This window comes from Arvicanthis niloticus, chromosome 5, assembly GCF_011762505.2.
Source record: "Arvicanthis niloticus isolate mArvNil1 chromosome 5, mArvNil1.pat.X, whole genome shotgun sequence".
Lineage (NCBI taxonomy): Eukaryota > Metazoa > Chordata > Mammalia > Rodentia > Muridae > Arvicanthis > Arvicanthis niloticus.
In genome coordinates, this window is record NC_047662.1 from 36872155 (window position 1) to 36895723 (window position 23569).

The 23569-nt window shown below is 41.3% G+C and overlaps 1 protein-coding gene across 2 annotated transcripts in view; it reads right to left on the bottom strand.

The window, feature by feature from the left end:
• Positions 1-23569, bottom strand: part of Pik3r3 (phosphoinositide-3-kinase regulatory subunit 3) — an 84131-nt gene that overhangs the window by 8068 nt on the left and 52494 nt on the right. For both annotated transcript variants that reach the window (XM_076934401.1, XM_076934400.1), the window contains exons 4-9: positions 21179-21359; positions 18768-18893; positions 11154-11296; positions 9996-10172; positions 2713-2787; positions 2195-2365 (exon numbers count right to left, since the gene is read on the bottom strand). In XM_076934401.1, the coding sequence (XP_076790516.1) occupies positions 2195-2365; positions 2713-2787; positions 9996-10172; positions 11154-11296; positions 18768-18893; positions 21179-21359 (873 nt within the window). The remainder of the gene's footprint in view (positions 1-2194; positions 2366-2712; positions 2788-9995; positions 10173-11153; positions 11297-18767; positions 18894-21178; positions 21360-23569) is intronic.

Genomic DNA, 23569 nt, shown 5'->3' on the forward strand with positions numbered 1-23569 from the left:
ATTTTTAAATTAGGTTATTTGTTTTCTGGATATCTAGTTTTTTAAAGTTCTTTATATATTTTTAATAGTAGCCCTCTATTGGATGTGTAGTTGTTAAAATCTTTTTCCCATTCTGTAGGCTGTTGGTTTGTCTGAATGATGGTGTCCTTTGCCATGTAGAAGCTTCTCAGTTTCATAAGGTCCCATTTATTAATTGTTAATTGTAGAGCCTGTGCTAACAGTGTTCTGGTCAGAAAGTCTTTTCCTGTACTGATGAGCTCAGGATATTCCCTGCTTTCACTTCTGTCACCTTCAGTGTGTTACTGGTTTTATGTTGAGGCCTATGTTCCATCTGAAGTTGAGTTCTGTGCAGGACACTAAGTATGGATCTATCTGGATTCTTCTACATTCAACCATGCAGTTTGACCAGCATATCTGTTAAAAATATTTTTTTTGTATTTTCTTTCTATCTTTTTTATTTAAAAAAAAAAAATCAGGAGTTTACATATGGGTCTTCAATTCCATTCCATTCACTGACATGTCGGTTTTTATGCTAATACTATGTAGCTTTTATTACTACAGCTCTGTAGTACAGCTTGAAATCAGGGATGGTGATACTTTCAGGAGTATATTTATTGTTAACATTTTAGCTAACCTAGGTTTTTCGTGTTTCCATATGAAACAGAAAATTGTCCTTTCGAGATCTGTAAAGAATTGTGTTGGAATTTTGATGGGAATTGTGTTAGATTGTTTTTGGTAGAATGGCCATTTATGAATCTTACTGATTCATAAGCATGGGAGATCTTATATCTCCAATTTCTTTCTTAAATGCCTTGAATGAAGTTTTTATTTTACAAGTCTTTCACCTGCTTGGTTAGGGTTACTCTAAGTATTTCCTATTATTTAAGACCATTGTGAAAGTTGTCTCCCTGATTTCTCAGTCCACTTGTCATTTGTGGAGAGCTACTGATGTGTCTGTTAATTTTGTATCCAGCCACTTTGCTGAACGTGTTCATCAGCTGTAGGAGACATGCAGCCACCTCCTCTCCTTGTTCTAAGACTTGAGGCCTGGTGAACACAGTCATTTCTGCTCTCACAACTTAAGCAGAGTAAATCAAACAAACATGGGCTGCTGTAAGTCGTCCCACTCTAGATGGCCGGACAACAGAGGTACATTATACCTTTCAGCCCCGCCTTCATTTCCTTCCACAGACAGCACTCAGGCCCCAGGATCCAGTTCTAAGACCTCTTCCATAATCCTCTAACTCTTTTTTCCCCAATCACAATAAACATTCCCACACAGGAAATGCCTACTATTGATGGCTATTTCACAGTGATTCTAATTATCTGAGATATTTTAGGAATGAAGCCTGGGAGCCAAGTGTGATAGCTCATACCTGTAATCTCACTGTTCTCGAGTCCCTTTCTATGTGACCCTCCTTTTTGTTTAAGTTACAATACAAAATAATGGGTTTTCATGTGACATTTTAAAGGGCTCTTAAATTACACTTATTTCTTTATGTTGAAGCACACATACTATGTATGCATGGTATACATGTGAAAATCAGTAAACAACTTGAAGTAGTTGGTTTTCTCCTTCACCATCTGAGTCTTTGGGTCATCAAGCTTGGTGGTAAGTGCCTTTACCTACTGAGTGACCTTGGGGGCCCCAGAATGACTTCTGAGACATATCTGTCATTGTACCTCCATCATATTCTATCCCCCTGACTACCATCTGTTCCTCTTGCGTCTTTCCAATAGTGACAGGGTTTCTCTGTATAGCCTTGGCTGTCCATCTTCTGCTTTTATGTTGTTTATATTTATACTTATGTTCTGTGTGTGAGAGAAACATCCACAGTTGTCTGAACCTTGCCCTCTTTGACAGCAATCACTTGGTCATCTTTCTTTGCTTCCTACCACAGTGGCATCATTATCATAATAACTTTAGTAGGTATTTTTACCTCAGAGCAAGTATTATTTTCACCTCTGCTCTACAGGTGAGACCAGACAAGGGACAGGTAAGTTATGTACCTGTGTTACACAGCAGGTTAGCAGCAAGGCCATACTCAAATGCACTCCATCCTAAAACATTAGATGAATACTTGATGGCAGACCATACCTTATCACCATACTCTAATCCCATCTCAATTTTATGATAATGACTTTCATTAATTAATGCAGATTTGAAAAGGTCATATCCCCAGAGAAGACTTACACCACAGAACAAGCATAACATCCTTTTTTGCTACTCTCACGAATTAAGAATGCACCATCTGGTTTCCCATAAAGCAAGTCCTCTGCTTGTACTCGGTTGATATCCTCCACAAACCAGGTTTTCTCATCGTAATGTGGCAGGTTCTCATCGTCCTCATTGATAAAACAGCTTCTAAAAATTAAATATTTGAAACATTATTCTAACAATCAGTTTTCTTACATCTAAAAGCCAATAAAATGTTGTTCTCAATCTTTATAAAATTAGGTTGAGTGTTCAGTTTTAAACAACTTTCCTATTTACTATAGTACAAAACCTATAGAGTGCATCAGTATCCTAAGACACTTGAATGGTACTGTATGTATCCAGGTTCCATGTGGGTCATTTCTGTACTCAAGTGTGTACACTGTGTTCTTCAGGCAACTAGTTCAAAAAAGGCGCAAAGGCCTCGGTTCTGCTCATGAGCCTGAGAGCCCACTTCCCACACGCACGATGAAGGATCCTCCCACAAAGGGACTTACTCATCCATGTCCTCGTTCTTGATCCCCAGCCAGGCGTTCAGGCGCCTCTGCCTCACTCCTCTGTGATTGAGCCATCTGCCAAGAGGGAAGACACTATCAGAATCAAACTGCTTGGACAAAGTGTGTTGCAACCAGATAAGCTTTAAAAAAACAGGAACCTCTTATTTTTCCTAGTCTCTAGAAGAGTGGCCAGAGTTTCCCCTAAATTAGTCTTTCCATTACTTTTCCCTCAACTAATACCACAACCAATTTCCCACCAATTTACAAAAGGGAAGAAACAAAAGCACTTGAAATTAGGCATGTATCTTATTTTCTTTCCTTTCTTTTCTGGAAACACACATATACTTGCATTCAAGCATAGTAGAGACCCATGGTCTGAAATAGACATATCAGAGTGGAGTATAAAGACACTCTTATGGGGGCTGGAGAGACAGCTTAGCGGTTAAGAGCTTACACTGCTCTTTCAGAGAACCCCAGTTCAGTTCCCAGCACTCAAATGGCTCACAACCACTTACAACAACCCATCTCCAGGGCATCCACTCTGGCCTCCATGTCTACCTGAAGTCACCTGCACTCATACATATAATTTAAAAATTAAAAAGGAAGGTTTTTAAAAATCCACTTGCTTATCACCAACCTGGGCTTCTTTCCTTAACATTCAATGTCATAACCATCACCTGAAACCCATCTGCCAGACTGTTCTGACTGAGTCTACTCCTTGCCACTTTATTATCTTCAGAGCCCCTGGAGAAGTTCATTATTTTAGACTTTTACTGTTTGTGCTTGTCTCCCCACTAAACTATGTTGATTTAAAGAGATTTCTCTTTTGTTTATGGCCATACTGCCAATGTCTTAAACAGTGCCAATATACAGATGATCATTACAAAGTAAATATTTGCTGGTAGGATGCTTTTAAGAAAATCTTTACAACTCTGGGTTCATCTTAGTGTCTGTCACTGACCCAAGTACATTATATAACCTGGCATCACACCTAAGTGTTTAAAGGTCTAAGAGACAGATTTGTAAGGACTTTCCCTTCAGTTAACATGGATTTCATTTTTGACAATTAGTGAAGCTGGAAAAGAGATAAAATGTGACTTAGTCACAATCAACCCAACCCACTACACCATCACTTTCTTTAGCAAAACATCCAGATGCTTTTTTTCTAAACGTCCTTAGCACCGACACTGTCTTTGCTTAAAGAAGCATATTTCTTTATTAAGCAATGACCATACTAGGTAAGAAACTTAAATTTAATACGTCACTACAAAGTTCTCTAGCTTGACAGGATGATAACAGATGTTAAGACAGGGTCTCTCACTGGAACTAAAGCTCACTGTTTCAGTCAAACTGGCTCTTTAGCAAACTCCCAGGGTCAGCCCGTCTCTGCCTCCCAGACTGTGTTTATTGGCATCTGTGGCCACATCTACCTTTACGTGGGTGCTGAAGACCAAAACTCAGGTCCTTATAGTAACACAAGCTCTCCTCCACTAAGCCATCTCCTCAGATCACCCACTTCCTTTTACCCCCATCCTCCTTACACTGAGGTGCCCCTACTAGGAAAAAAGTTAGGACACCTCTGAAAATTCAGGAAGCAAAAGAAAAAGGGTTTGGGGTCCATGTTCCAGTAACCAAGCTGCCTACCTTCTCATCTTAAAAATTAAAAAAAAAAAAAAGATGTTACTTTCATAGCCTTTCCTTGCCCCTGCCTCATTTAGTAAGATGGGGAAATTTATAGAACATCCACTGTCAAGTTCCAACTGACTGCATGATCTAATGTCTCAGACTGAAGAAGAGCCACCATTTGAGAGCTGGGAACTGAACTGGGGTTCTCTGAAAGAGCAGTGTATGCTCTTAACCACTAAGCTGTCTCTCCAGCCCCCATGAGAGTGTTTTTATATTCTCACTCTCATATGTCTGATGCTGGGAACAGCTAAAGAGGGCGCAGGTGAGACAGTAGGCTTCCCGTAGAGTACATGGGGTTAGAAAAAGATGCTGCACCCAGGGCACCCTGAGTTAAGGGCAAGAATTAAGTGTTAAGATGCAAAGTCTATTGGTGCTCAACTAAAATATTACTGTGAAAATAACCTTTAAATTATCTGGACAAGAACCCATCTTTTTTACAGCTAACTTAAAATATCTTAATTAATTTTTTAAAAAGTCAATGACTGGGGCTGGAGAGATGACTCAGTGGTTAAGAACCCTGACTATTCTTCCAGAGGTCCTGAGTTCAATTCCCAGCAACCACTTGGTGGCTCACAACCATCTGTAATGGGGTCTGATGTCCTCTTCTGGTGTGCCTGAAGACAGAGACAGTGTACTCGTAAATAACAAATAAATAAATCTTTAAAAAAAAAAATCAACAACTACAAACCAGGAAAGCAGCTAAGACAGTAGTCTGAGGAGCCAGGGACAAAAGACCTGTGCTCCCTGGTTTCTTAGGCGATGGATTTTTGGTATTTGTTTTTTGTTTCATTGAGACAGGGTCTCACTAAGTAGATCTGTCTGTCTGGCAGGCGGTGCACATCTTTAAACGCAAAGGAGGCAGAGAGGCAGAGAGGCAGAGAGGCAGAGAGGCAGAGAGGCAGAGAGGCAGAGAGGCAGAGAGGCAGAGAGGCAGAGAGGCAGAGAGAGGCAGAGAGGCAGAGAGGCAGAGAGGCAGAGAGGCAGAGAGAGGCAGAGAGGCAGAGAGAGGCAGAGAGGCAGAGAGAGGCAGAGAGGCAGAGAGGCAGAGAGGCAGAGAGGCAGAGAGGCAGAGAGGCAGAGAGGCAGAGAGGCAGAGAGGCAGAGAGGCAGAGAGGCAGATCTCTGTAAATTCAATGCCAGTCTGGTCTACAGAGTGAGTTCCAGGACAGCCAGGGCTCTGTTACACAGAGAAACCATGTACCCAAAAAAAAAAAAAAAAAAAAAAAAAAAGGAAGCAAACAAAAGTGGACTACCACAGAAGCACATGCTCACTCCTGTCTATCTGTCTGATAGGAAAGAGTCATGATGAATGGGATGAAACCCTTCCTATGTAAGAGGTGCGTGGTAGACATGAGGAACACCGCTGCCTCCCAAGAAAGACAAGAGTGTACCATCCTGTGTGGACAGAACTTTATTTTCTCTAAATAAGAATAAAATGAGGCCAGGTGTAGTAGCTCACACCTTTATTCCCAGCACCAGGGAGGCAGAGGCAGAGGCAGATGATCTCTGTAAATTCCAGTCAACATAGTGAGTTCCAGAACAGCCAGAGCTACACAATGAGACCCCCCTAGGGGAAAAAATGAAATGAATAAAATGAGATAACAGAAAATGTCAGAAAGAAAAATCACTCATAAACACTGAGAGTTATTAGAAATATATTAAAAATTGACTCCCATCACCACTGGTTTGAGTGTAAATAATATAGCCACATTTTAAATGGTGTTGGGGGTCCGCAAACAGAACTGCCATTCCACTCCTCTCATGGCCACAAGAGGACATATGTATTCATAAAAACATACAGTATTTATACCCATGATAGAAAAACCTAACACCATCAAGCCAAGTGTAAGAAGCCAGTCATAAAAGGATACACATTGTGCGCTTCATTTGCATGACATCTTCCGAAGAGCAAAACTCTACAGGCAGAGTAAAGTAGCTCAGTGGTTACTAAGGGCCAGGAGAAGGCGCTAATAGGGAAGATAGGTAAAAACTACGTGATTTCTGTTTACACAAGCAAGCACTAAGCCATTTCCTAACCCAAATGCACTTCTTTAACAGAAATTTTAAAGTATTTTAATACTTTTTTCTTTTATTCTTTTAAAAAAAAAAGTCTTTGCATAACCCTAACTGTCCTGGAACTCACTTGATAGACCATGCCAGCCTTGAACTCAGAGCTCCACCTGCCTCTGCCTCCTGAGTGCTGGAACTAAAGGCGTGCTCCACCAGCACTTAGCATTCAGATGCCAAGTTCTAAATGTATTTACTTGTGCCCTTCCCCCACGCTGCCAACCTGTCTAGGTTGAGCAGCCCCTAGGTTGAGCAGACTGGAACATGCTGTTTACCACTAGAGATCCGAATAACAAAGGACTTGGGAAGCTGCCTGCATTGGAGACCTGCAGTCTGCCACAGGAGTTGAGCTGAATGGACTGCCTGCTGAGCTAACCTTGACACCTTCGGACTGCTAACTCCTCGCCCAGCCCCTGGGCTGAACCGAGAAGAGACTCTGGAGGGTGGGGCTTTTCCTTTATATGTGAAAGCAAATTATTAAATTTCAGGCCTTGATCAGAGAACTTTGTCTTGGCCTCATCTCTTCTCACCCTCCTTCCCCTTTCATTCCCAGCCCCCCTTTCAGGTGAACCCACTTGACTTGTGGCCGCAGGCGGCTACATTTACTGAAAAATTCAGAACATTTCTAAGGACCCCAAATTTTACCTCAGGGCATTTTCTTATCAAGTATCCCCACCACAAATAATCAATATTAATAATTTTATCTTGCCTATACCTTAAGCAAAGGGAATTATAGTAATTACAGCAGAATTTGCTTTTTAGTCTCTAGTGAACTGTATTTATTATGTGTGTATAAATACAACTGAGAAGCTGGTTCTGTCTTTCCACCATGTGGATCCTAGGGATCAGACTCAGGTTACCATGCTCAGAAGTGGGTGCCTTTGTCCATTAAGCCATCTCATTAACACTTCTTTTTTCCCCAAAGACAGGGAATCCTGAAGCAGGGACTTTCAGGATTTTCCTGTCTCTACCTCCAAAGTGTTGGGATCACAAATATATGTCACCACATCAGCAATGATCTAAATTCTATTCAAACTGTAAACAGAATTTTCAAGGCTCTATGTCTGGACCATGCTATATCATAAATGGTTTGTATCCTCCTAAAGTTTACATGTTGAAATCTTAACCCCCATATAATGTTATTAAAAAGAGGCAGGATGGAGCCCTCGTTACCAGGGCTACTGTCCTAAGCAAAGAAGCCTGAGAAGCTCCCAGAGTGCCACAGTGCACCTGTTTACAACACAATGCAGGCAACACACTTGCACATCAATGAATAAATATTAAAAAAGGGAAAAAAGAATGGATTTGGGAGCTGAAGAGACTAGTTCAGAGCACAGGCTGCCCAGGTCCCACTCCAGCACCCACAACAAGCAGGCAAAACCCTCATACACATAAAAATAAAGAGAAAATGTTAAACCATTGGTTTTCATTACTCAAAGGATCTCAAGTACCTACTAAACACACACTTTTTAATTTAAACGCAAAATTTCATTTTTTTAGAGATTTTTTTTTTTTTTTTACATTTGGGAGAAGAGGCATGGCCCTAAACAGAGGTCAGTATAGTGGGTTGGTCTGGTGTTGCTTGTATTATAATGCTAAATACTGGTTCTCAAGATCCGGTTACCCCAAGTGATGCTATGTAAACCTTGCTCCTCAATTTAACTGGTCACTAACCATCTAGAGCCTGTGATTAGGCAGTAGAAGGAAAAGGTGGGGCTTGAGGATCTAGTGAGAGGGTTGCAGGTAGAGAAAAGGGAAAAAAGAAGAAAGGACACAGAGAATGGAGGAGGCCACCGCATGGCGGAAAAACAGCAAGGAACAAGGGACATATGGCTGGGAAATGAGTCAGAACAGCTCTAAACCTGCCCAATCTAGGCTTACGGCTTATAAATGAAATACCTTCACTGTGTGTCTTTTACACAAGCTAGATAGAATGATTAATTCCATTTACAAGTCAAAGAACAATTTACAGAGGTTGGTTCTTTCTTTCTACCATGAGGATTGCCTTAAGTCAGGTTGTCAAGCTTGGTGGCCTTTACCGACTGAACCATCTTGTCAGCACCCCCTCGCTACTCCCCCCGCCAAACAGTGTCTCATACACATACACATATGAGTGTCTCATGTAGTCCAGGCTGGCCTCAAACTTACTATGTAGTTGAGGCTGGCTTTGAACTTCTGGTCCTACTGCCTCTACCTCCTGAGTACTAGGATTACAAACATGTATCATTTCTTAAGCCTAAAACTTCTTTAAGGAACTGCCTGTTCTATTGACTTATTTGTAGAATTTACCCTTAGGGTATAATTCTACTTCTGTGATTCCACCATAAAACGACAATTTCTACATTTTTATATTTTAAGGAAACATCAATGTACACTTTTCTTTTTTATATTTATTTTACCTTATAAAAGTTTTGCCTGTATGTATGTCTGTGCATCATGTACCTGATACCCACAAAGTTCAGAAAAGGGTATCAGATCCCTTGGAGCTGGGGTTACAGATGATCGTGAGCCACCATGTGTGTGCTGGAAACCTGGGTCCTCTGGAAGAACAGCATGAGGTCTTGACCACAGAGCCACCTCTCCAGCCTCAATATATAATTTTTAGTCTGTAACACTTTGCTAATTTTGAAAGAGTTAAAAATTTTTAAACCTTCCACAGATGGAGTCAAGAGTACAGATCAGCTTGTTCTGCGTTCTGGGTCCTAGGAAACTAGCTATCCACAAGTCAAAATAGATGATAGATTGAATAGAGTTCAGAGCTCGGAGTTCAAGACAGTGTGACCAAGTGCTATGGGTCCCAGGAACTAAAAACTGACCATAAGATAGATTGAATAGGGTTTGAGCTGAGAGTTCAAGTTAGCATGCCTGTGCACCCTGGATACCAGGAGAGTTTGATTTGTACACTCTGGATACCAGGAGAGTTTGAGTTGGGAGTTCTCAGAGTGTCTGTACATCCTGGATACCAGGAACTTCGCTGATTACGTATAGGCTCTTAGAGAATAGCCTGTTCCTTGTACCCTGTCACAAACTGAATAATGGGCTGGGACTTTCCACAGGTGCTCTCCAATAGCCCTCCCTTACTCTCCCTGGGTTGTGGTTTCCCCCCTGAGTTGTGGTTTTGGGCTTTAAATTCTCTCTGTCTCCAAAGCCCCGGGGTCAGACCCCATTGCCCCTGTGTGGGCTACAGGTCTTGACCTCAGTATACTGATTAAAATATGCCTCTTGCTGATTACATCAAGTTTGGTGTCTTGCAGTTAATGGGTGGCCGTGAATTCCCAAGGCTTGGGTGAGGTCCTCCATTCATGGAGGCCTTACAATTTCATCTGAGAGTTCCCAAGTATTTGCATGAAGTACAGCACTATATCCTGACTTAATTTGTGCCATTCTGGGTCCTCCTACTACTAACGGGCCCATTCCTAAATTCTTATATATTACCTTCTAGTTCTCAAGTTGTTCTCCCATTGATATTTCTAGTTCCAGTAAAACACCAACACTGGTGTGTTCCTTCAGCACAGCCCCAGACTACTCACACAAGGTGCTGATCTCGGATCTTACGGAGCTGGATCAGGTCAGGTTTGATGCTATTCATTTTTTTATCTATTTCCCGGTTGTCCAAAGCTTGTTTCTTCAAGTCCTGCTCAAGACGCACTTTGCTATCATGAATCTCACCAAGACGTGATTTCAATTTGTCATAATTCATCATAATTCTGTAAAAATACATGACATATTAAGTCTAAAATAACAACAGAAACAGGAAGATCATGAAGCAAAAACAGAGTCCTAATATCTTTTGGGGTTTGTTTGACATAGGGTCTCACTGTGCTACACAGGCTGGTCTTGAATTCCTGGGTTTAAGCAATCCTCCTGCCTCAACTGGTACTGTAAAAGCATGTAAAAGCATGGCTATGGTAGCCATAAGTGTTGGGCTACATCAGGGAAAAAGTAAGCCACCATGTCTATTCTTAGTGAGCTGGCAGTTCAGTGGGCATATGTTATAATGGGACCAGGAGCGAACACTGTATGAACACTGGCAAAATACCCCTAAACACCATGAGGTATTGGGGAAGACTTTTCTGTAAAAGGTTATATCTAACCTAAGTTCTACAGAATGGGTAAGAATTAAGAATTTACAGAGATAAAACACATACAAGAGATGCCATCTGGTAGCATTAGTGTGAATAGCCAGCAGTTCCATATGCAACTTGAGGGGGTAAAAACAAACAAGACAGGCTGGAGAGATGGCTCAGCAGTTAAATGCACTGACTGCTCTTGCAGAGATCCTGAGTTCAATTCCCAGCAACCACATGGTGGCTCACAGCCATCTGTAATGAGATCTGATGCCCTCTTCTGTATGCCTGAAGACAGCAACAGTATACTCACATACATTAAATAAATTAATTAAATAAATAAATATTTAAAAAAAAAAAAAAGACAGAAAAGTATCACTAATGAACAGTTTGGCCTGGTGGTAGTGGCACACGCCTTTAATCCCAGCACTTGGGAGGCAGAGGCAGGCGGATTTCTGAGTTCGAGGCCAGCCTGGTCTACAGAGTGAGTTCCAGGACAGCCAGGACTACACAGAGAAACCCTGTCTCGAAAAACCAAAAAAAAAAAAAAAAAAAAGAAAGAAAGAAAAGAAAAAAAGAACAGTCTGTTTCAGTCTCGCATGAGGTATTAAGCACACTCACCGCTCAATCTCCTTCTCATTCCCCTCTCTGCGAAACCGCTCGATGTAGTCTTTACTGTACTGTTCCTGGGTATGACACTGCTCCTCAAATATCTTAATCGTCTCATTGAAGGCTTCAATGGCGGTCCTCTTCATCTGGATCTCCTGCAGGAAGAAAAATAAACACACTTACAGGCTTAACTCTGGCTCAGTATACTTCTCAGAAAAGTAATGATTGCTTAAAAACTTCCAGAAAGAAAAGTGCCAATTCCCACAGGCCAAGCATCATCAAACCACCACAGACGGCTATCCTGAATACTTATAGTTCTAGAAATTTTCACCTAGTAGGCTAGTTTTTCAACTATCTCATACTTACTGATTTCAGTGAATGGTTATTAAGAATACACTACATGGAAGTACTACCTGATAGATGCTAAGAGAATCTGTGAAACTGAAGCTTCTCACCCAAAACATGGATGACTCTGAATACCTGATCCTCCTGTCTCTAACTTTCAAGTGCTGAGATTCAGGCATTTGTCACTATGCCTGACCAATACATTCAATTTATTAAATAAAGATGCCAACTAGGCCTTACTGAGATGATGACATCTGTCTGAGCAGAGTAAATGGAAGTCAGACGGCTAGCCAGGCTTTTAAAAAGTCTTCTGAGGCAAACAGTTAGCCAGTGCAAACGCTGCAAGGTGGAGAGCAGCTGTAGTACAGTCAGGAGCCATAGCACTAGGAAAGACAGTACAACGAGCTGTTCTAACAAGTCATGTCCAGGCCAAGAAGACGACTCAATGAGAAAAAGCATCTGACACCAAGCTTGATGACCTGAGTTTGGTCCCAGGACTCACATGATAAAAGAAGAGAACCAACTCCTGAAAGCTATCCTCTGACCTCCACACGTGCCGCAGTATGCATACACACAAACACACAAACAAATAAACAAATAAATAAAATGTAATTAAAACAACAACAACATTAAGCCCAGTGGTGGTGGCACACACCTTGATCCCAGTGCTAGGGAGGCAGAGGCAGGTGGATTTCTGAGTTTGAGGCCAGCCTGGTCTACAGAGTGAGTTCCAGGACAGCCAGGGCTACACAGAGAAACCCTGTCTCAAAAAAACAAACAAACAAAAAAGAATGATTTTGATATTTTGATAATTTTTTACTACTTGATTGTTGTGCCAGGAAGCGTTTGTTAACCCCAAAAAGACCACCAAGGAGCTGATTCCGATGTAATAGTATTAGGGTCTCTTTATTCAAGCTTGAGCTTAGGTCCCACCACTGTCTCTGACAAATCAGAATGGGAGGAGTCAGCCCTGAGCCTAGTTTCAAGAAAGCATTTATAGAGGCAAGAAGGGGGTACCTAGCCCGGCACACATCTGATTGGGGGACCATTATGGCCTTTAACATAATTGGCTGATGCTGAGAGCCAAACCACAAACTTAACTTCTGCTTTTCTCCCAATTGGTGGTTGTTAGGAAGTGAAGTGGGGGGTGTCGGGGGGAGACGTTTAACCTAGAGGTTCAGATTGGTTAGTAACCTGGAAACTGGTGCTAGGTGTCAGTTTGTTAGTTAACTCAAGTTCAACCTTAGGTCAGGTTCTCTAAGATAGTGTCTGAACCCAAAAGATCTGGTCTTCTCAGATATTTGTGCTGCTGTGTCTTATATGTCTTTATGCAACATGTATTTAATATTATATATTATTTCAATGTTTAGAACCATTTATTTATTTATTCTCTCATACATTACATCTGTATGGATGAGACAAATGAGTCTTACCCAAAGTACTGTCATTTTGTTTTCAGACTCCATCTTGATCATAAAGTGAAATTAAGTTCAAGTTCTCAGGCTCTCAGGAAGCTGGGGACTTTCCAGGTGGCTAGCCAACTTCCTTCTCATTCTTCTTTTGTCCCCCAAAACATAATGATTGTTTTTAACCAGAACAAGAACAAATGATTCTGATTGATGAAATGTTGTAACTGTACCTTGGCATACATACTGTCTTAGTTTGGGTTTCACTGATGTAAAGAGACACCATGACCAAGGCAACTCTTATAAAGGCAAACATTTAATTGGGGCTGGTTTAGTTTCAGAGGTTTAATCCATTAGCACCATGGCAGAGAACATGGCAGCATGCAGGCAGACTTGGTGCTAGAGGAGCCAAGAGTTCTACACTTTGACCCCAAGGCAGCCAGGAGGAGATTATCTCCTGGACTGGGAAGAACCCTGAGCATACATAGGAAGCCTTAAAGCCCACCAACACAGTGACACATTTTCTCCAACAAGGTCACACCTTCTCCAGTAAGGCCACACCTTCCAATAGTGCCACTCCCTACGACCAAGCATTCAAACACATGAATTTATGGAGGCCAAACCTATTCAAACCACCACAGATGCCTGTGGGCTTTATTATTTTTCTGCTTCACTAAGGTGAATGTTCTAAGACAGTCAGCTCTCGAGTCTGTGCTGCTGTCCCTGACTGGTCAGTTTTCGCTGCCTAATTCTAATAAAGATCTTGCTTTGCTGGACTCTAGTGACTGCTTGAGTTGTTTTGGATTTTAGGACCCCATTCCCTCCACTCTTCCCAGTTCCCCCCTCATATCTATCTCCCTTCTCCCCAAGATCTTCTCCTCAGTTTCCCTTCATAAGAAGAGCAGGTCTCCTAGGGATATCAACTGGACATGGCATAACTTACAACAGGACTGGCCTACATGTAGGCATAATGTTCCTATACACTGTGTGAAGTTTACACTTGTGTTATTCAAATAATGAGTTCTCTGCCCTCAGATAGCTAGGCTCAACTCTGGCTAGACTCATAACTTAAGACAACCCATTTACTTTACATTCTACCATGTGGCTGGTTACCTGTGCTTAGGCACCATGAGTTTATCTCCTCACATCTCCCCTGGGCTCTCTCCCCAAATCCTTTGTCTCTTCAGAATGTTCCACCTCTATGTCCTGCCTAAGACATAGGCCACAGGCTTTTTAATTAACAGGTGATGTATCCGTACAATATAGAAGATATTCTCTTTACACCTAAACCCTCATATTAAGGCTGGACAAGACAACACAGCAGGAAGTAAAGGGTCCCAAAAGCAAGCAAAAGAGTCCCACCATTAGGAGTCTCACAGAATGCCAAACTATACAACCATAACATATGCAAAGGGCGTAGCTCAGACTCATACAGGATCCGTGACTGTTGCTTCAGTTTCTATGACCCCTTTGAGCCCTGCTTAGTTGATTCTGTGGGTGTGTTCTTGTGGTATCCACAACCCCTCCGGCTCCTATGAGAGTGATCCTAGCAAAGATTCCTAGTAATGGGGACACAGAAACTGAACTGGCCATCTTTTATAACAAGGCGAAGCTTCTAGCAGCAGGAATGGGACATCAACCCAGCTACAAAACTGTTAACCTCTAAGATGTTCTGGGGTAATAGTGGCACAGGACTTGTGGCAACAACCAACCAATCACTTGTCCAATATGAGGCACACACCATGAGAGGGAGCCCATACCTAATACTGTCCAGACAGCCAGCAGCCAGGAACCAGAGGCTGGACAGCCTAGAGACCCAGAATAGAACCAAACACACACTGGGAAAGAAAAGTCAATTAAATAATTCCTAATGATAGTCTGCTATACTCAGTGCCTAGCCCAACTGTCATCAGAGAGGCATCATCCAGCAACTGAAGGGAGTGGATGCAGAGACCCACAGCCAACACTAGATGGAGCAAAGGGAAGCCCACAGAAGAGGGGGAGGAAGGACTAAAAGAGCATCAAGGACATTTGTTTATTTTTATGTGAGTGTTTGCCCAAATGTTATGTATTGTGTGTGCTTGGTATCTACACCCTTATTTCAAGTTTCAATGTCTTCTATTGCTTTAGCACAATGAGCCTATGAGTGTGGTGATAGGAGAAAAAAATCACTGAGCTATTTACAGACTGACTCCATTAAATTGGTCAATAGTACATGGATAGTGAAATAGCCATTCATAGTATAAGGTTTTACAGTTAGTAAATTAGGGGATTTTGCTTCCAAGGCTTGAGATCAAAACCAGGAAGCTACAAATGCTGAATAAGCATTCTATCAGTGAGTTGTATACCTAGACCTGCCTCTTTTATTTTATATGATGTGAAAGGGAAATGAGTAAGAGAATCATTATAGGCATAAAACATATATAAATGTAATCTTGGATGGTGATATATAACAAAATACAGGTTTAGGGCAAGTTGGCATAAGTTTTAGTATTAGCCCTTGCACTTGAGAGGTAGAGACACGTAGATATCCATGAGTTCAAGGTTAGCCTGGTCTACACAGTGAGTTCCAGACTATCCAGGGCTATATAATGAGAATCCATCTCAAAAAAAGGGGGGGGTCAGGCAAGGACAGATGCATAATAATAGTGTTTTGTAATATTACAAAGATTTTTATCTGTAAATTAACCCAATTATATACTTAATATGCATAATAAAAACACTTCACATAGCAAGAATAGAATATAGGTAATCCTTTTTTTAAAACTTTTTTTTTTTTTTTTTTTTTTTTTTGGTTTTTTGAGACAGGGTTTCTCTGTGTAGCCCTGGCTGTCCTGGAACTCACTCTGTAGACCAGGCTGGCCTCGAACTCAGAAATCCGCCTGCCTCTGTCTCCCAAGTGCTGGGATTAAAGGCGTGTACCACCACTGCCCGGTAATTCTTAAATAAAAATATAACATTCCAAATATTATATCCAAAATATATCACATTAAGCCATAAAACAAGTTTTAATAAGTTTTAATTTTTTTCAGATTTATTTAATTTTATGTGTATGAGTGGCATGCACGTATACGTGTGCACTACATTTGTGTCCAGTGCCAAAACACTCTAGGTCAGGAGAAGGCATTAGATCCCCTGGCAGTATAGTTAAAAATGGTTGTGAACCACCATTGAGTGTTGGGAACCAAACCTAAATCCTTTGCGAGAGCCAGCAACCTTATCTGGCCGCAGTGGCATATACCTTCAATCCCAACACTGTGGAGGCAGACAGTCAGGGCTACACAGAGAAAAACTATCTCAAAACAAAACAGAACAACAAAAGCAACAAATGTTCTTAAATGCTGAGCCATCTTTCTAGCCTTGAGTTTTAATAGACTATAAGACTACAATCATACAGAGGACCTTCTCTGATCCACAATGAAAAGAAAGAAATCATAGAAGAAAAGTTAGAAAAGTCAGAGATACACAGGAAATAAATAACATGCTCTGAAACAACTAATGGTTCAAAAAATAAATGACAAAATCCAGGCATGGTGGTGTATGTATCCTTATCCCAGAAGCCTTATGAATTGGTGACAGACAGATCTCTGTGAGCTCCAGGCTACCCTTATCACAGTGAAGTTCCAGGCTAGCCAGGGCTAGTGACACTCACCTCATAGAATAAGAATAATGTAAAATAAATAAAGAAACGACAGGCAGAATTAGAAAATGCCTTGACATGAGACCTACCCACTCCATAAGAACACTTATGGGACATGATAAAAGCAGTATCCAGGGTATTTTATAGATGTGAACACCTACGGTTAAAAAACTGTAGAGTGGTTTACACAGTGAGTTCCAGGACAAACAGGCTACACAGAGAAACCTGTTTCCAAAAATCAAAAACAAAAGCAAGAGTGGTAGGAGGGATAGAAGTGCAAAGGGTCACTGGGTGTGCTGGTTGGCTCTGTTAGTGTGACACGGGCAGGGTCACTGAGTGCGCTGGTCGGCTCTGTTAGTGTGACACGGGCAGGGTCACTGGGTGCGCTGGTCGGCTCTGTTAAGTGTGACACGGGCAGGGTCACTGAGTGCGCTGGTCGGCTCTGTTAAGTGTGACACGGGCAGGGTCACTGGGTGTGCTGGTCGGTTCTGTTAGTGTGACACGGGCAGGGTCACTGGGTGCCCTGGTCGGCTCTGTTAAGTGTGACACGGGCAGGGTCACTGGGTGCGCTGGTCGGTTCTGTTAGTGTGACACAGGGTAGGGCCTTCTCAGAGGAGAAAACCGAGTTGAGAACAGCCTGCGTCAGGCTGGCCTGTAGGACAGTCGATGGGACATTTTCTGGGTTAACAACTCAGACAGGAGGGCCCAGCCCACTGTGGGAGGCACCACCTCAGAGCAGGTGTTCCTGGATTGTATAAAGCAGGCTGAGCAAGTCACAGGGAGCACATCAGCAAGCAGCATTCTTCCATGGTGTCTGCTTCAGTTCCTGCTCCGAGTTCCCCTCCTGATAGGATACAGGAAAAATCACCCAAAGAAGGGTCTTTCCCATGTTGCTTTTGGTCACATTCTTTTTCACAGTGAAAAGAAGTAAGCTGACAGTTAAAGGGCCCTGGGACTCAGACCTCGAGGCTCCACAAAGTTGCCCTCTGACCTGCAGAAGTATCCTCATAATACTAGTAAGTGATTTTTTCAAAGAAATCTGTGCTCTCAAATCAACTATATATTGGATAACATAAGAATCTAAGAAAAAAAAAGAAAAAAAAAACCAAATGAAATGCAAAGCTAGCAGAAGGAAGCAGTAACGACAAGAAGAGAAAGCAGAGAAAGAAAGCCAGCGAAGAGTGAGGCTCACACCTGCAGCTCCAGCACGCAAGGTACAGGTAGAAGGGCCAGGAATACACTGGGTTAAATGAGACTGAGTTGCAAAGAAGCAAAAACAAAAACACAAAGAAACAACAACAAAAGAAAGGAAGAAGGAAAGGGAAGAAGGGTAAGAAAATGAGATAGGAAGGGAGGGGAAATTAACAAAATCAAAAACTGTTCTTTAAAAAGATCAACAAAACCAACAAAACTTTAGCTTAAAGTAAATATTTAAAAAAAAAAACAAAGATGGGATGTTAATACCAACTTTATAAAAATAAATAGGAAGCCACTTTAAAGCAGAGAACTTCAGGCTAGGAAGATGGCTCTGTGGGTAAGAGCATTTATTCTTCTTGCAGAAAATGCACGTTTGATTCCCAGAACCTACATGATGGCTCACAACCATCCATAACTCCAGTTCTGATGGCTTCTTCTACCCTCATGGGCACCAGGCATACGTGCGGTGCACAGACAATCATGCAAGCAAAACATAAATAAATGTTTGTCTTAAAAATCACAAAACCAGCTGGATGAGGTAATACCTTTAATCCTAGCACTTGGGAGGCAGAGGCAGGCAGATCTCTGAGTTTAAGGCTAGCCTGGTCTACAGAGCAAGTTCCAAGATAGCCCATATGGACAAAAATTAATTTCTATTTCAGAAATTTGTCATTTTGCTAATTTTATCATTTATACTATTACCTAATTTTGAAAACGTTTTTTGGAGAAAGGTCCCCATGTATCCCAGATTAGCTTCCAACTAGCTACACAGCTGAGGATGACCTTGAATTTCTGATCCTCCTACTTCCAACTCCCCAGTGCCAGGGATTAAAGGCTTGCACCACCACATCCAGTTTAATGTGATGCAGGGATCAAACCTAGGGCTTTGTGAATGACAGACAATCTGCACTCTACCAGACAAGCCACATTCCTGACCCCCTGGGTTAATACAGATAGACAGCAGACTGGCCCAGGCAACTACTCAAAATCTACCAACCATAATATAGCACAAAGATCATCTGAAACAAGAGCTCTCACCTGTGACGTTCTGGTGTATTCTTCATACAGCCTATCATATTCTTTGCTCTTCTCCTGATACTGAGAGTGGAACTCTTGCAGGTTTTTACCTACTGCATCAATGTTATCTTCTTTTACCAACTGATCCTACATAAGCAGAAGAAAATAAAATGAAGCAACATTATTAATTCTGACATGTTTTTCCAGGTCTATTTACATTTAAATTATATTTCAACTTTAGAAGTCCTGTTTTAATAGCAAGCACCAAAAAAATGATTTGATTTTGTAAAGAATTTGTTTTGTTTTGTTTTGTTTTGTTTCTTGAGCTAGGATCTTAGTATGTAGTCCAGGGTGGCTTGAAACTCACAGTGATGCTCTGCCTCTCTAGTGCTGGGACTGAAGGCACACACCATCCACTCAGCAAGAACAACACTTTTTAGTTAACACTAAGATCAGATTTTAAGTCAGATAAAAATAACATTATAAAAAATTAAGAAATATGGGGCTAGAGAGATGGTTCAGTGCTTAAGGGCACTGGCTGCTCTTCCAGAGAACCTAGGTTTAATTTCCAGCACCCACGTGATAGCTAACAACCATCTATAACTCTAGTTCCAGGGAATCCAATGCCCTCTTCTGGCCTCAGTGGGCACCAGGCACATATATACATGCACAGACAGACATACCAGGCAGGCAAAACAATCATACACATAAAGTAAAATACAGTAAAACCTTTTTACTGTTGTTGTTTTGTTTTTCAAGACAGGGTTTCTCTGTATAGCCCTGGCTGTCCTAGAATTCACTGTATAGACCAGGCTGGCCTCAAACTCAGAAATCCACCTGCCTCTGCCTCCCAAGTGCTGGGATTAAAGGCATGCACCACCACTGCCTGGCCAAGAAAATATTTAAAAAGAGAGTAAGAAATAAGACTGGAGGAACTGGAGAGATGGCTGATGGTTGGGAGTACTGGCTGCTCTGTCAGAGCACTCAAGCTCACTCCCAGCAGTTCACAGCTGCCTGTAACTCCAGCTCACAAAATGTAATGTCTTCTGGCCTTTCAGACCCTCACACATGCACACACTAGCACACATACACAAAACTTTTAAATTAAAAAAAGAAAAAAAGAAATAGGGCTGGAGAGTCAGCTCAGTTGGTAAGTGCCTGTTAAATAAATATCAAGATTTGAATCTGATCCTCAGCTCCAGAGAATAAATCGAGGCTTGGTGGCACACGCTTGAACCCCACTGCTAGGGAGGCAGAAATCGGTGGATCCCTGGGTCATCCAGCCTAGGATAATCAGTAAACCTCAGGTACCAATGAAACTGACTCAAAACACCTGAGATGACCTCTGGGCTCACATACACACCGCCCCCAAAAGGTGAGGTGGATAGCAAAAAACAGAATCCCAGCACTCAGGAGACTGAGGCAGGAAGATCGTAAGTTCCAGATCACTATTGGCTACATAGTGACTTCAAAGCCAGCCCGTATACATGAAACCCTATTTCAAAGAACAAAACCAAAAAAAACTAATCTAATATACTTAAAATGTTACTTAAGAAATTTACCTTCTTTCTGGTTAGTCAACAAAATGATGGACTGGGTATTAGGACTATCTTGTACCTCACTGGTACAATTAGTAATAAGTATGCTCAGCCGGGCGGGCCGTGGTGGCACACGACTTTAATCCCAGCACTTGGGAGGCAGATGGAGGCAGAGGCAGGTGGATTTCTGAGTTCGAGGCCAGCCTGGTCTACAGAGTGAGTTCCAGGACAGCCAGGGCTACACAGAGAAACCCTGTCTCAAAAAACAAAACAACCCCCCACCCCCAAAAAAGGAATAAATATGCTCTAATTGTATTGTGAGAAAAAAGTTTTATTTTAACAGGAAGGGTGATGTGTAGGAGGAGCTAAGGGGGAAGGAGTACCGAGAGGAAGAGATAAGGAGAGGAGAAGATGAAGAAGAGAAGCTAGGTGATGAGAGAGAGAAGGAGAGAGAAAGAGAGGGGGGCATGGAGGCAGATGTTCACGTGTCTCCACCAAAGATAGTTTATATATCTAGGTTGGGTATTGGTTTACACTTCTGATTGAGCATTAACAAACTTATAAAGCCTTTGATTAACATTTTAAAAAATTGTATAAAAGCAAAAAGGAAAAGGGGGCATGGGATAGGGGTTTTCTAGGGAGGGGAAATGGGGAAAGGGGATGGCATCTGAAATGTAAATAAAATATAAAAAAAAGAAAGAAATTTATCTTCTTCTTTTATTTTCCTCTTCTTTTCTTTTGAGATAGGGTCTCACATAGCCCTGGCTAGCCTGAAACTTGCAGAGACCTACCTGCTTCTGCTGGGATTAAAATCATGCCCCACTACACTCAGGATTAATTAGGAAAATAAGTATAAACCAATAAGAATAAAATTATATGAAATAATCGTCATACCTGTTGGTATCTCGACACTGGGTACGTCAGCTTCACGTCGAGTTTGGGGTTGTACTGAGCCAGAGACTCATGGCGATAGTGGCTGATGAGCTCCACCACAGAATTAAACGTCAGTGGCTCAGAGAAGCCGTATTTACCATCCCGATGATAGATCTTTATTAACTTATTATTTCCTCCCTTCCTGTGAACAACAAAACAATAATTGTAGCATTTTCCCCAAAATTCTATTAAAACACTAACTTCATATGGAGATATTAAGAACTTAGTTCACAACAAATAAATGTGTTATTTTGGTAATAGGCAGAGGTGCTAAGACAGCATATATAATTATGTGTTTAAAACTATGCATTTCATATTATTTTCTTGCCTTTATTTCTTTTTATTTTGCTTTGCTTTGCTTTGTTTTGTTTGGTGTTTTTATGACAAAGTCTCTGTGTAGTCATGGCTATCCTAGAACTTGCTTTGTGGACCAGACTGGTTTTGAACAGCTGAGATCCCCCTGCCTCTGCCTCCAAGCATAGGGCCATCACACCTTAAATTTTTTTTTTTTTTTTTTTTTTTTTTGTCTGTTTGGTTTTTTTTCTTCTATTTCTTTTGTCCATAAGATACCTTAGTTATTAAAAATCAAACATCTGGGATGGGAATGGTCATGCACGTCTTTATTCTGAGGCAGAGGCAAGAGAATCTCTGTGTGTTTGAAGCTACCATGGTCTACATAGTGAGTTCCAGAAAAGCCAGGACTACATAGAGAGACCCTATCTCAAAATAAATCAATATAAAATACCCAAATCTATAGAACAGTTAATATTGAGAAATTTAGCCCAAAATATTACTTAAAAATAACTAAAATGTAAGTAAGTTAATTGTTTTTTGTTATTTTGTGAATTTTTTTTAATTTGTCATGGACAATAGAGGCAGTTTCTGTCTTTGAACAGAAGCAGAAGCCATCTCTATACAAAAGGAATTATAAACATTTGTTTCAGTGTCATCAATACACTCAAGGTTCATATTACAGACAGAATTTTATGCGTAAGTACCACAGACCACCTTTATTTACCGAGTCAAGTACAAATAATCCCTAAAGAGAACTTCTAAGACAAGTATGGTAGTACGTTCCTGTAAACCTGGGACACTGAGGGAGAATCAAAAGTGTGAGCCCAGTATATCTGGGCTACAAGGCCCTTCCCCAGAAAAGAAAATGAAAGAGAAGAAAAGAAAGGGGAAATAGGAAATAAGAAAAAAAGGAATTTATAACTAAAATTAAAATGGCAATGTTTTATAAGCCCCACAAAGCATCATCTAAACCCACACCAGGTTGATTTAGCTATAACAGCAAATACTGTGCTATTCCCATTCAGGTTTTCTAACAGCACCATGATATGGGGGACGGGTTTATACACTTTATGCAGTGTATTTATAATACATGAAAAATGATCCACTGAAACTTGTGAAAGACTAAGCAAAATAGGCCTGAATCTATAGACTGATTAAAATTCAAATTATACAAGGCTTAGGTCAGCATTTAGAAGAATGATGAACTATTCATATAAAATGCACATTACAAGGATCAACTAATGGCATGTGATTAGTATAGGTGTATACACATACACACATATATAGACAATAAATCCAAGTTAGTCTGTCTCACTTAAAACTCATCCAAATTGGCCGGGCAGTGGTGGCACACGCCTTTAATCCCAGCACTTGGGAGGCAGAGGCAGGCGGATTTCTGAGTTCGAGGCCAGCCTGGTCTACAGAGTGAGTTCTAGGACAGCCAGGGCTACACAGAGAAACCCTGTCTCGAAAAACAAAAAACAAACAAACAAAAAACAAAACAAAACAAAAAAAAAAAACCCAACCTCATTCAAATTTATGTGCTGAACATCTATAGAGGGCTCATAGATAAGCACTAGGAAAATCAGGAAAGTGGAAGGGGCGCATACACCTGTTTCACACCCAGAAGTCAGGGAATGGACATAGTTAATAACCTGGTGTGGTGGTTTGAATAAGAATGGTCTCCATAGAAAGGCTCAGAGATTTGAATGCTTGGTCACCAAGGAGTGGCACTATTTGAAAGGATTCAGAGATGTGGCCTTGTTGGAGGAAGTGTGTCACTGGGAGGGAAGTTTTGAGGTTTCAGAAACTCATGCCAAGCCCAGTCTCTCTTCTTGCTGCATTCATTCAGATCTAGATGTAAAACTTTCAAGTACTTCAACACTATTTCTGCCTGCATGCCGCCATGCTCCCTGCCATGACGACAGTGGACTGAACCTCTGAACCTGTCAGCCAACTCCAATTAAACGTTTCCTTTATAAGACTTGCCATAGTCATGGTGTTTGTCCATAGCAGTACAACACTGGTGACCTCTACTATCTGTAGGGCCAGTCCTTT